Source organism: Peromyscus californicus, unplaced genomic scaffold (genome assembly GCF_007827085.1).
Source record: "Peromyscus californicus insignis strain IS unplaced genomic scaffold, ASM782708v3 Scaffold_36__1_contigs__length_480341, whole genome shotgun sequence".
Taxonomy (NCBI): domain Eukaryota; kingdom Metazoa; phylum Chordata; class Mammalia; order Rodentia; family Cricetidae; genus Peromyscus; species Peromyscus californicus.
In genome coordinates, this window is record NW_026294547.1 from 262,331 (window position 1) to 275,800 (window position 13,470).

Sequence of the window (13,470 nt, forward strand, 5' to 3'; positions counted from 1 at the left end):
TAAAAGCCTCTACTTTTCTAGGAAGAGATCAAAATGTGGGTGCAGAATGGAGAGGAGGTGGAGAGGAACGGATAGGAATAGAGGGGAGGGAAACTTTAATCAGGATGCATTTTATGAGAAAATAATCTAATTTAAATTAATGAAAAAATTGTATATGTGCATATTTGATAAATGTTTAAAAATACAAAAATAAGAAAATAATAAAATTAACTTTTCTGATATGATGTGTGATTGCACATATTCACATTTATATTGATCATATATTCTCCTATGAAAATTTAGAAAAGCAAATTAAGGATAATAACAAAACTCTAACTTCACAGACAAAATAATTATAACAATGAGAAACAGGAAGAGTGAAAATAATACCTAACTATATCAATGTCTTAATTACAGCTAAAATAAATAGTATGAAAGAAACGTTTATTTTGATGACAGACAGAGTTCTCTGAATTCAAATATGCCATTCCCAGATTTTTTGACAGGTGCTTTTTTTGGAAACAGCCCTGCTGAATTTCAAAAGTGTTTATTTAAATTGTCATAGACTTCATGAGACAGAAAGAAAGAATTAAGCTTTTTGAGGAATGCATTTTATATTTAAGTTACCATATGTTAAAAGTTCTCTAATACTGTATTTTATTGAATTATTTGTAAGATATCTGAAGTGGCATTCAAATAATTTTCAGCATAGTTCCCACTTCTATTAATCCAATTTCACATGGCATAATTGTGTGCACTGAATGATTTCCTTTATTCCAGCTTAATATATATTTATTAAAATATTTAGTTCAGGAAGATAGAATTTGATGTAGAATCAATAGCCATATCCTTACAATTCATAATCAAATTAATATAAATACATGATATATTTATGATATATATTATAATATATAATCAAATTATATATATCAAATTAATGGTGAATGCATAATCAAATTAAAAATATTGGCACTTTGCATCATAATCATAACCCTGATCTGACATGTACTTTCAACTAAAAAATTAAATCAATCAATTGTTTCACATTTTTTTCACATGTTAAAGAAGTAGCACCCCTTTTAATATAAATCTCCATTTATGGCATCTCCTCTCTCACCACCCTAAACCATGTGGTCTTTCCAAACATCCAAGTTCTGGATAGCAATTGTATTGAGAAAAACTCCACCTATTGCCAAATATCCAGAAATGTGAAGAGATAATTGTTTAGTTGTCAAAGCAAAGAAATATGAGTATACATCCAATGAAATATAGAAGACTTACTGTATAATCAAAATCATTTAGACAGAACACTGAAGCTAATGATTATTTTATACTTGAAGTATTCCAGTCAACAATGTTAGCTTGAAAGGAGGAGAAAATTAAATTACTTTAGAAAATAAACATGGGGGATTTTCTGAAATTTTCCAGTCAGCAAAGAAGGATCCCACAGTACTAGCAAATGACACAAAAGCAAATAATCATCTTTCTTATTACCAGCATTGCCACACAAATAAATTTTATATACTGTAAGTTTTGAGACAAAAAGTCATTCCTACAGAGGAACCTACACATTATACCTCCCCTTATTAAAATACATTTCTTTTATAATGGGTTTTTATGTTTTTAAATTTATGATTGTGATTTCAGTAAATCCAACATAAGGTCTTGCTACAAACAGAATTCTGCTATATTACTCTAATTAAAAAGTCCATTTGAACCTATAAGTCATTTTTGGAGAGGAGGAGAAATTGAACTCATATTTATTTGAATAATCCTATACATGTTTTTCAGCTCTATGTTAATAAATTATAAAATGCATACTATCTAATGTCTTTCAAGTATAACCATACAAATACACAAACAATATATTTGTGATGAATTTTTCAAATCTCAAGCATTGTTAAAACTAGAAGACATTAAATCCATTTTCTCTGATGGATAGAATTACTGTGAATATAACAAGACTAACTGATAAGGATTGTTGCGCTATCTATGACTATATCGTAAGCTTCTTTGCTTTGGAAAAAATAAAATTTATCCAATATTAAGTACCTCTTCTGTGCCAACAAAGCCAATGACAGCAGTTAACAGAAGAATCTTCATTTTTCTATTTCTTGGTTTCCAGCTTCTTGAGAAATGACCAGTATTTCAGTTGTTACAGAGTATATAAACTAAAACACATTTCATCTGTTTCCTTTCATGGGTTAAATGCAATATAAAGTGTGGTTCATTTTGGAAACTTGTTTATTTGTCAGAGTGTCCTGTTTGGCAGTCAGTCCAGGACTTAGACTGACACTGTTACATTTTGTCAATGACATTTTCATTCAGGGAAGTCTGGCATGATGTGACTTATTGTCAAATACATGAGGAAACACATTATATAACTTTGAAGGACAATGATGAGACTGTACTCTTGGATCCTCTGCTATATAAAGGAGAAGGAGTTTCAAACTTCACTTCTTAAATTGCTAATTTATGTTATTATTTGCATCATTAGAAATCCATAGGTTATAAGCAATATCCTTTGATAGTCACTCTGTTAATTGGACCTAATGGTGAACTGAATATTGCCATGGGGGAAAATTCTACCATGTTTTATAAGATTGTCTAAAGAAGCCAATTGAGTTAGAGCTTGTTAATTTGTAAACAATGAAGATGACAATTTTAATATGCACATTTTAAGGCTACCAAAGATGCATAGCAGAGAACTTACGTGCCTTGATGAAGCACATATCACTGATTCCCTCATCTGCTCTATGACCTTTCTGTGGTCACAAAATCGTCGTGGAGTTTAACATTAAAGAATATGAATTTTGTGTTTATACAATGGAAATATACTAAATATATTAATATATTCAATTAGGATGGCTTATTTACATTTTTTAATCATGATGGGGAGCACGTCAGCCTGCAGACCATTATGGTTCTTGAAAGGAAGCTGAGAGTCCTGTGTCTTGGAGGCAACAGGAAGTCTAACCACTGAGCCATCTTTCCATACCTGGTTCTAATTTTTAAGGATGTTTTCAGGCACCCAGATAGGCCATGTGGTTTTGTGCTTAGAATATTTCCTTATCTCATAATCTGAGGGTAAAGTGCAGCTTAAAATTAGCTGGGGAATCGACCTTGCAGGTTTGAAGGAATCCTATGAACTACACATGTTCAAATCGTGGCCACATTCTCTGATATCTGTATCCTTATATTTATGAAAGATCATATGAAAAACACGCACGCTAAAGGAAATTTGCACATATTTTCTTTATTTGAATGCTATAGAGAAACTTTTAAAGATTTAAAATGATTCTTTCAATTTTAGAAGCCTGTTGTTTAGTATTCATATTAGGGATCCCCGTGGAATCTATGCAACAGTGGATGAAGCCAAAATGTGCCAGTGGTTCATGAAACATGTGCATTCATTTCCCCAGTGTTTTTCTCTACATCATCAGAAGTACATTTCCCAAGGAGCCTTTCTCTATATCATCAGAACTACATATTGTGAACTGCCTTTCTCTGAGTGATCAGAACTACATTACCCATATTGCCATACTCTGTCATTAGAACTACATTTCCCACAGTACCTTTCTCTATGTCATCTGAACTACATTTCCCACAGTGCCTTTCACTACATCATCAGAACTTCATTTCCCACAGTGCCTTATTCTACATCAAGAGAACTCTATTTCCCACAGTGCCTTTCTCTACATAATCAGAACAACATTTCCCATAGTGCCTTTCTCTACATAATCAGAACTACATTTCCCACAGTGCCTTTCTCTGTCTCATCAGAACTAGATTTCCCACAGTGCCTTTCTCTACATCACAGAACTAAATTACCAGCAATCTTTTTCTGTAGGTCATCAGAACTATGTTTCTTCAGAACTACATTTCCCATAGTTCCATTCACTGTTATCAGAACTACATTTCAAACAGTTCCATTCACTATATTGACATGACTACTTTTCCCAGAGTGTCCTTTCCCTAGATCATCTGAACTACATTTCCCATGTTCCATTCACTCTGTCCTCAGAAGTACATTTCCTGCAATGCCTTTCTCTACATTATCAGAACTGCATTTTCCACAGTTCCAGTCTCTATGTCATCAGAACTACATTTTCCACAGTTTCATTCTCTATGTCATCAGAACTACATCTCCCACAGTGCCTTGCTCTTTGTCATCAAAACTACATTCCCCAGAGTTCCATTCTCTATGTCATCAGCACTACATTTCCCAGAGTCCCATTCTCTACATTGTCAAGACTATATTTCCCACAGTTACATTCTCTATGTAATAGAACTAATTTTCCCACAATTCCATTCCCTACGTCATCAGGACTCCATTTCTCACAATGCTTTCCTCTACATGATCAGAACTACATTTCCCAAAGTTCCTTTCTCTATGTCATCAGAACTACACTTCCCACAGTTTCATTCACTACATTGTCATGACTACATTTCCCTTAATGTCTTCCTCTAGGTCATCAGAACTACATTCCCCATGTTCCATTCAACATGTCATTAAAACTACATTTCCCACAGTTTTATTCACTGTCATCAGAACTACATTTGAAAAACTTCCATTCTCTAACTCGTCATGACACTATTTCCCAAAGTGCCTTTCTCTGGGTCATCAGAACTACATTTCCCAAAATTCCTTTCCCTGTATTTCAGAACTATACTTCCCACCATTCTTTCCTCTGTGTCTTCAGAACAACATTTGCAAGAGTTCTGTTCTCTGTGTCATATGAACTACATTTCCCACAGTCCCCTTCTCCACATTGTCATCACTACATTTCCCAGGGTGTCTTTCTCTAAGTCATCAGAACTACACATCCCACAATTCCATTCACTATGATATCAAAACTACCTTTCCCACAGTTCCATTCTCTACCTTCTCAGAACTACATTTCCCACAGTGCCTTTCCCTGTGCAATCAGAACTATATATCCCACCTTTCCTTTCTCTCTTCCATCATAACTGCATTTCACACAGTTCCATTCTCTATGTCATCAGAACTACATTTCCTACACTTCCATTTTCTACATTGTCAAGAGTATATTTCTGACACTTCCAATCTGTATGTCATCAGAAGTACATTTCCCAAAGTTCCAATCTTTAACTTCACATGAGTACATTTCCCACAGTTTTTTTCTCTTTGTCATCAAAACTACATTTCCCAGAGTTTCATTCTCTATGTCATCAGAACTACATTTCCCAGAAATCCATTCTCTATATTGTCAGGACTACATTTTCCAGAGTGTCTTTCTCTATGTCATCACAACTACATTTAGCACAATTCCAATCACTATGTCTTTAAAGACTACATTTCCCACAGTTCCATTCACTATGTCTTCAGAACTACAATCCCACAGTGCCTTGCTCTACCTCATCAGAATTACATTTCCCACAGTAACTTTCTCTCTTGTATCAGAACTACATTTCCCACAGTTCCTTTCTCTAAGTCATCAGGACTACATTTCCCACAGTTCAATTCCATATGTCATCAGAACTACCTTTCCCAAAGTTCTATTCCTACCTTCTCAGGACTATATTTCCCACAGTGCCTTGCTCTACATCATCAGAATCACATTTTTCTCAGTACCGTTCTCTCTCTCATCAGAACTACATTACCAGGTTTCCATTCTCTATGTCATCAGAACTACATTTCCCAGAGTTCCATTCTCCATGTCTTCAGAACTACATTTTCCCCAGGTCCATTCCTTATGTCATCAGAACTACAGTTCGCACAGTGCCTTTTTCTCTTTCATCAGAACTAAATTTCCCAGAGTTACATTCTCTGTATCATTAGAACTACATTTCCCACAGTGCATTTCTCTATCTCCTCAGAACTACATTACCCACAGTGCCTCTCTCTGTGTCATTGAAATACATTTCCCTCAGTGCCTTTCTCTACATTATCAGAGCTACAATTTTTGACAGTTCCATTCTATATGCCATCAGAACTACATTTCCAACAGTTCCATTCACTATGTCATCACAACTTCATTTCCCTCAGTTCCATTCTCTACCTTCTCAGGACAGCATTTCCCACAGTGCCTTTTCCAGTGTAATCAGAACTACACTTCTCACATGTCCTTTCTCTCTTTCATCAGCACTTCATTTCCCACAGTTCAATTCTCTATGTCATCATAACTTTATTGCTCACAGTTCCATTCTCTACATTGTCATTACTACATTTCCCAGGGTGTCTTTCTCTAGGTAATCAGAACTACATTTCCCAAGTTCCTTTCCCTACCTCATCAAAACTTAATTCCCACAGTGCTTTTCTCTGTGTCTTCAGAACTACATCTACCACAGTTCTATTCTCTGTATCACCAGAACTACATTTCCCACAATGCTTTCTCTATATCATCAGAACTTCATTTCCCTCAGTGCTTTTCTTCATTTCTTCAGAACTACATTTCCCTCTGTGCCTTTCTCCATGTCATAAAAACTACATTTCCCACAGTTCCATTCACTATGTCATCAGAACTTCAATTCCCAAAGTTCCATTCTCTAACTTCTCAGGACTACTTTTTCCACAAGATATTGAGACCATGCTTGGAAAAGCACAGGGACAAATAGCCAAACCAGTAGAAACACATGAACTATGAACCAATGGCTGAGGAGCCCTCATGGATCTGGACCAGTCCCTATGGATAAGTAGACTGTTGATGAGCTTGATCTGTTTGGGATGCCCCCAGGCAGTGGAGCCAGCGACCTGTCCTTGTTTCATGGGCTGGCTTTTTGGAGCCTGGAGCCTTTGCTGGGACACTTTGTTTAGCCTGGGTATAGGGAGGAGGGGACTGGATCTTCCGAGGTTGAGTCTACCATGCTGGGTTGACTCCCCAGGGGAGACCTTGCCTTAAAGGAGGTGGGAATGAAGGGGTGGATTGAGGGAAAAGCCTGGGGGATGGGTGGAGAGATGATGGGGGAATCCGTGGCTGATATTTGAATTTTAATTTAATTAAATAAAAAAAGAAAAGAAAACTTTTAATGAAAAAAATAAACTGCCCAAGATTCAAATAAAGAATTCTCATCTGATATAGGTCTAATGTCCAAAATATACATGTACCCAAGAAACCAGAAACAAAAATAAAATAAAATAAACAAAATAAAACAAAAATTCTAATCAGATTATGGTCTACTATTCAAAATATACCTATTGAATATAATTAGAAAAATAAAACAAGAATTGTCATCTGATAAAGGTCTAATATCAAATATGTACTTATTTTCTTTTGTTTTGTTTTTGTTTTTGTTTTTGTTTTTCAAGGCAGGGTTTCTCTGTGTAGCTTTGCGCCGTTCCTGGATCTTGCTCTGTAGACCAGGCTGGCCTCGAACTCACAAAGATCCGCCTGCCTCTGCCTCACGAGTGCTGGGATTAAAGGCGTGCACCACCACCGCCCAGCTGAAAATATGTACTTATTGAACCCAAGAAATTAAAGAACATAGAAAATTATACCTGATAAAGTCCAATATCCAAAATATATATATTGAACATAATTAGATAAATAAAACAAAAATGCTCATCTGATAAAGGTCTAATATCCAAAATATACATATTAAAAAGAGAAATCAGATAAATAAACAAATATTCTCATCTAATCAAGATCTAATAATCGAAATACACATATTGAACATAATTAGATAAAAAAACAAAAATTCTCATCTGATAAAAGTCTAATATACAAAATATACACATTGAACACAAGAAATAAAATAAATAAAACAAAAATTCTTATCTGATATACATCTAATATCCAAAATATACATACTGAACTCAAGAAATTATATAAAACAAAAATTCTCACCTGATAAAGTTCTAATATTCAATATATATATATATATATATATATATATATATATATATATATATATATATATATATATATATATATATATATATAACACAAGAAATCCGAAAACCAAAAGAAAAGTCACATGTGATAAAGGTCAAATATCAAAAATAGATTCCTTGAACACAAGAAATTGAATAAAACAAAACTTGGCACCTGAAATTTTTTTTTTTTTTGGTTTTTTGAGACAGGGTTTCTCTGTGTAGCCTTGCGCCTTTCCTGGAACTCACTTGGTAGCCCAGGCTGGCCTCAAACTCACAGAGATCCGCCTGGCTCTGCCTCCCGAGTGCTGGGATTAAAGGCATGCGCCACCACCGCCCGGCTCTGAAAAATTTTTAATATCCAAAATATACATATTGAACACAAGAAATTAGAAATACAAAATCCTGGCTGAGGGGCCGTCCTCCGTCCTCCCTCTGGCTTCTGCCTCCGCGGGATGGGCCTGCTCGCCCGCCGCCCCTCGCCGCTGCCGCCCTGAGGAGCTGAGGACATCTTTGACAACAGTCTTCTCTAATTGAACTTTTTCGAGATTCTCCCGAAGGAGCCAATAGGACTTTTCTCCATCATGACTTAATCTGAATACAAGAACAAAAAATAAATTTTATTTTTTAGTATAATGAAGGGCTGCGTATGAACACTGACCCCAACTCAATTCTAATGAGCATTTTAGACATGAGTTTACATCGGCAAATGGGTTCAGATAGAGATCTTCAGTCTTTTGCCTCATCTGTGAGCTTGCCTTCTGTCAAAAAGGCACCCAAAAAGAGAAGAATTTCAATAGGCTCGCTCTTTCGGAGGAAAAAGGACAACAGGCGTAAATCAAGGGAGCTCAATGGCGGGGTGGATGGAATTGCAAGTATTGAAAGTATACATTCTGAAATGTGTACGGATAAGAACTCCATTTTCTCTACAAATACCTCTTCTGACAATGGATTGACTTCGATCAGCAAACAAATTGGAGACTTCATAGAATGTCCTTTGTGCCTATTGCGGCATTCTAAAGACAGATTTCCTGATATAATGACATGTCACCATAGATCTTGTGTGGATTGCTTACGACAATACCTAAGGATAGAAATCTCTGAAAGTAGAGTTAATATCAGTTGTCCAGAATGTACTGAACGGTTTAATCCCCATGACATTCGCTTGATATTAAGTGATGATGTCTTAATGGAAAAATACGAAGAGTTTATGCTTCAACGATGGCTTGTTGCAGATCCTGACTGTAGGTGGTGTCCATCTCCGGACTGTGGATATGCTGTGATAGCATTTGGATGTGCCAGCTGTCCCAAATTGACCTGTGGGCGAGAAGGCTGTGGGACAGAGTTTTGCTACCACTGTAAACAGCTCTGGCATCCAAACCAGACCTGTGATGCTGCTCGGCAGGAGAGAGCCCAGAGTTTACGCTTAAGGACGATACGTTCTTCATCCATTAGTTACAGCCAGGAGTCCGGAGCAGCAGCTGATGATATAAAGCCGTGCCCACGATGTGCTGCTTATATAATAAAGATGAATGATGGGAGCTGCAATCATATGACATGTGCTGTCTGTGGTTGTGAGTTTTGTTGGTTGTGCATGAAAGAAATATCCGATTTACATTATCTAAGTCCATCAGGTTGTACTTTCTGGGGGAAGAAACCCTGGAGCCGGAAGAAGAAGATCCTGTGGCAGCTGGGGACCCTTGCTGGTGCTCCGGTCGGGATCGCGCTGATAGCCGGCATTGCCATCCCTGCCATGATCATCGGCATCCCTGTGTATGTGGGCCGCAAGATTCATAATCGCTATGAAGGCAAAGATGTTTCAAAACACAAGCGGAATCTGGCCATAGCAGGTGGTGTAACACTGTCTGTAATTGTATCTCCGGTGGTAGCTGCAGTGACTGTAGGCATTGGTGTTCCCACTATGTTAGCTTATGTCTATGGCGTTGTTCCAATTTCCCTCTGCCGCAGCGGGGGTTGTGGAGTCTCAGCAGGCAACGGGAAAGGGGTGAGGATTGAGTTTGATGATGAGAACGATGTGAATGTTGGTGGAGCTAACACGGCTATGGACACAACATCAGTAGCAGAAGCAAGGCATAACCCCAGCATAGGAGAAGGGAGTGTTGGTGGTCTGACTGGCAGTTTGAGTGCAAGCGGAAGCCACATGGACCGAATAGGCACCATCAGAGACAACCTGAGCGAGACAGCCAGCACCATGGCCCTCGCTGGAGCGAGTATAACAGGAAGTCTGTCGGGAAGTGCCATGGTCAGTTGTTTCAACAGGTTGGAGGTGCAAGCAGATGTCCAGAAGGAGCGGCACAGTCTAAGTGGGGAGTCCGGCACAGTGAGCCTGGGGACAGTGAGTGACAGTGCCAGCACCAGAGCAATGGCCGGCTCCATCCTGAACTCCTACCTCCCTCTGGACAGAGAAGGGAACAGCATGGAAGTGCAAGTGGACATCGAGTCAAAGCCGTTCAAGTTCCGGCACCACAGTGGCAGCAGCAGCGTGGAGGACGGCGGTGCTGCCCGGGGCCACACCGGAGCGCCAGCCGGTGGACTGCCCGAAGGGAAGGCTGGTGCCGCCAAGTGGTCCAAAGAAGCTGCCGCAGGGAAAAAATCAAAAGGTGGTAAAGTGAGGAAAAAGGGGAACATGAAGATCAACGGGACCAGAGAGGACATGGATGCGCAGTTGCTGGAACAGCAGAGCACGAACTCGAGTGAATTTGAGGCGCCGTCCCTCAGTGACAGTATGCCGTCTGTAGCCGACTCCCACTCTAGTCATTTTTCTGAATTTAGCTGTTCAGACTTGGAAAGCATGAGAACATCGTGTAGTCACGGTTCCACGGATTGTCACGCCCGCTTTGCGACTGTGAACACCCTTCCTGAGGTGGAAAATGACCGTCTGGAGAATTCACCCCATCAGTGCGGCAGTTCCTGCTTTCCAAAACTGCTTCCTGTTCAGAAGGCCCGCAGCCGATTCGTGCGGAAGAGCTCGGCACCGGCAGAAGCGGGGTGAAGCCGAGTGGGGATTTGTGCTTTGGCGATGCACTGAAAGAAACAAATAACAACCACCCACAGCAGACAGTGGACCTGAAAGTTGCCATTCACACTGAAATTTAGACCCGTAATGCTGCAGAGAAATAACCACTGAACAGCCTTGTTTGGAGCTGGTTGAGCCATGTGCGACTGTTAGGTTTAAGTTACCAGCAAAAGCCAGGTTTCATAATCATAATGCAAATACATTTTGTATGTTCAGCAAAGCATTGTGTTTCATGTGGATATTAATTACCAAATTATGAAATGAAGGCTTTAAAAGTGCATTATTAGGAGAATCATAACTTAAGCAAAAGGCATGTTTTGTGTTCTTGTCACAGAACACTGCTGATGCACACACCTGTGTATTTAGATAGAAGTTGGCTTCATTATAATCAGACGATCCTCATGCTGTTCTACTGCATTCTTAAGGAAAATGGAGGCTTGGGGTGAGTGGTTAGTGACATTTTATTGAAACCACTAAGGATGGTGTTTGGAGGAACTCGGCAGGTTACTCGGTGTGTGATGCTCTTCGTCACATTTCTCTTCTAGCTGAGCTTCTGTTTCCTTGTTTCTTCACATGCAGTGTGGAGACAAAGCTTCATGCAGCCCGTTGTAACCATTGGATACTTAGACACTTGAGCAAGATTGTGGCAGTTTTTGCACAACTTTGAAGTAGAAATACTTGGTACTGTTACATAGCTCATCTGTTCTTGATGCCGTTTTAGAAGAAAAAGGTAAAAGTAGGTAATTAAGTATCCTGACCACAACAACCACGACATAAAACTACAAAGTGAAATCCCATTAGGACCCAATACCACAAAAGTCACCTTCACTGAGGGGAGTTAGTGCCCTTTGACTCCTGGTGCCTTTGGGAGAGACTGGGTTTTACAAGCCTAGTTATTTGAGGATTTTGCTATATCATTTCCCATAATGTCTTCTCTAGTTACCTTGGATTATATAGAAAAATACAGGAAATAGATAAACGTGAATGTGATTATTAACTATGCTGAAAAAGTATTCACCTACCAAAGACACACTCAGGCTTTAGTAAATTTAATGTTACATAACCTCAATTTTTAACTTGTCTATCTTTTCGAACCATGAAATCAAAGCAATGCAGAGCTTGCACCAAGCTTCTACAAAAGGTCTATGGCTTTGTTTCCTTTGGCTTTTGTTTATGGAGGATGCTCAGCTGACACAAGCAGAAGCTGGCCACAATACTGCCTGGACTACTCCCTTCCCACGGAACTCCCAGCAGACTGACCTCACAGCAGCCACATGCTCCACTTTAGGTGTTGCTTTGAAGTATTGCCATGATGGTGCTACTGAGCATTTTCTTTTGATAAAGGAAAATGTCCCGGGCTGCAGTTGTTCACCGTAGTTTCCTCACTGCGTCCATTAACTTGCTTGTATAACACTAGTGCCAGTTATTTTATTTGATAATGCTTATTATGGTATTTGTACATTTGTTTGCATTCCAGTTTTGTTCAATAATGAGTGTGTAAACAGCATACATGAAATAAATGTAAATACTAATGAAAAAAAAAAAGAAATACAAAATCCTTACCAGTTGGTATAATATCCAAAATATACATATCAAACACACAAAATTAGATATATAAAACAAAGAGTCTCATCTGATAAAGGTCTAATATCCAAAATAGACATATTGAATATAATTAGATAAATAAAACAAAAATCTTCATCTGATAAGGGTCTATTATCCAAAATACACATAGTGAACAAAAGAAATCACAAAAATAAAACATAAATTCTCATCTGATAAAGGTCTAATATCCAAAATATACATATTGAACCATATTAGATAAATAAAACTAAAATTGTCATCTGATAAAGGTCTAAGATCCAAAATATATATATTGAACACAAGAAATTAAATAAAACAAAAATACTCATTTGATAAAGGTCTAATAACACAATTATACATATTGAACACAAGAAATCAGATAAATAAAACAAAAATTCTCACCTGATAAAGGTCTAATATTCAAAATATACATATAGAACACAAGAAATCAGAAAAATCAAACAAAATTATCACATGATAAAGGTCTAATGTGAGAAATATATTTTTTGAACACAAGAAATAAAATAAAATAAAAATTGTGCTCTGATAAAGGTCTAATATAAAAAATATACCTATGGAATACAAGAAATAAAATAAAACAAAAATTCTCATCTTTTAAAGGTCCAAATATATACAGATCTTTTAAATATCCAAAATATACAGATCGAACATAATTAGATAACTAACACAAAAACTCTCATCTGATAAATTACTAATATCTAAAATACACATATTGAATAAAAGACATCATAAAAATAAACTGTAATTCTAACGTGATAAAGGTCAAATATCAAAAATATACTTATTGAACACAAACAATCAGATAAATAAAACAAAAATTCTCATCTGATGAAGATTTTATACCAAAAATAAACATATTGAACAAAAGAAATTATATAAAGAAAACAAAACGCTAATTTGATAAAGATCTACTATTTGAAATATACACATTGAACACAAGATATCATATATTTAAATAAATACTCCCATCTGATAACGGTCTAATATCCACAATATATATATTGCATATAATTAG

The 13,470-nt window shown here is 37.3% G+C and overlaps 1 protein-coding gene across 1 annotated transcript; it reads left to right on the forward strand.

Annotated features, from left to right (window-relative positions):
* The first annotated feature begins 8,491 nt into the window (after positions 1-8,491).
* LOC128121201 (E3 ubiquitin-protein ligase RNF19A-like) lies at positions 8,492-12,387 on the forward strand. The gene has a single exon (XM_052755618.1). The coding sequence runs from the start codon at positions 8,505-8,507 to the stop codon at positions 10,824-10,826; it is 2,322 nt and encodes a 773-aa protein (XP_052611578.1). The 5' UTR covers positions 8,492-8,504; the 3' UTR covers positions 10,827-12,387.
* The last annotated feature ends 1,083 nt before the right edge of the window (positions 12,388-13,470 follow it).

Bases quoted from the DNA above. Each gene is read 5' to 3' on its own strand.
- LOC128121201 (XM_052755618.1), top strand. From the start codon at position 8,505: ATGAGTTTACATCGGCAAATGGGTTCAGATAGAGATCTTCAGTCTTTT.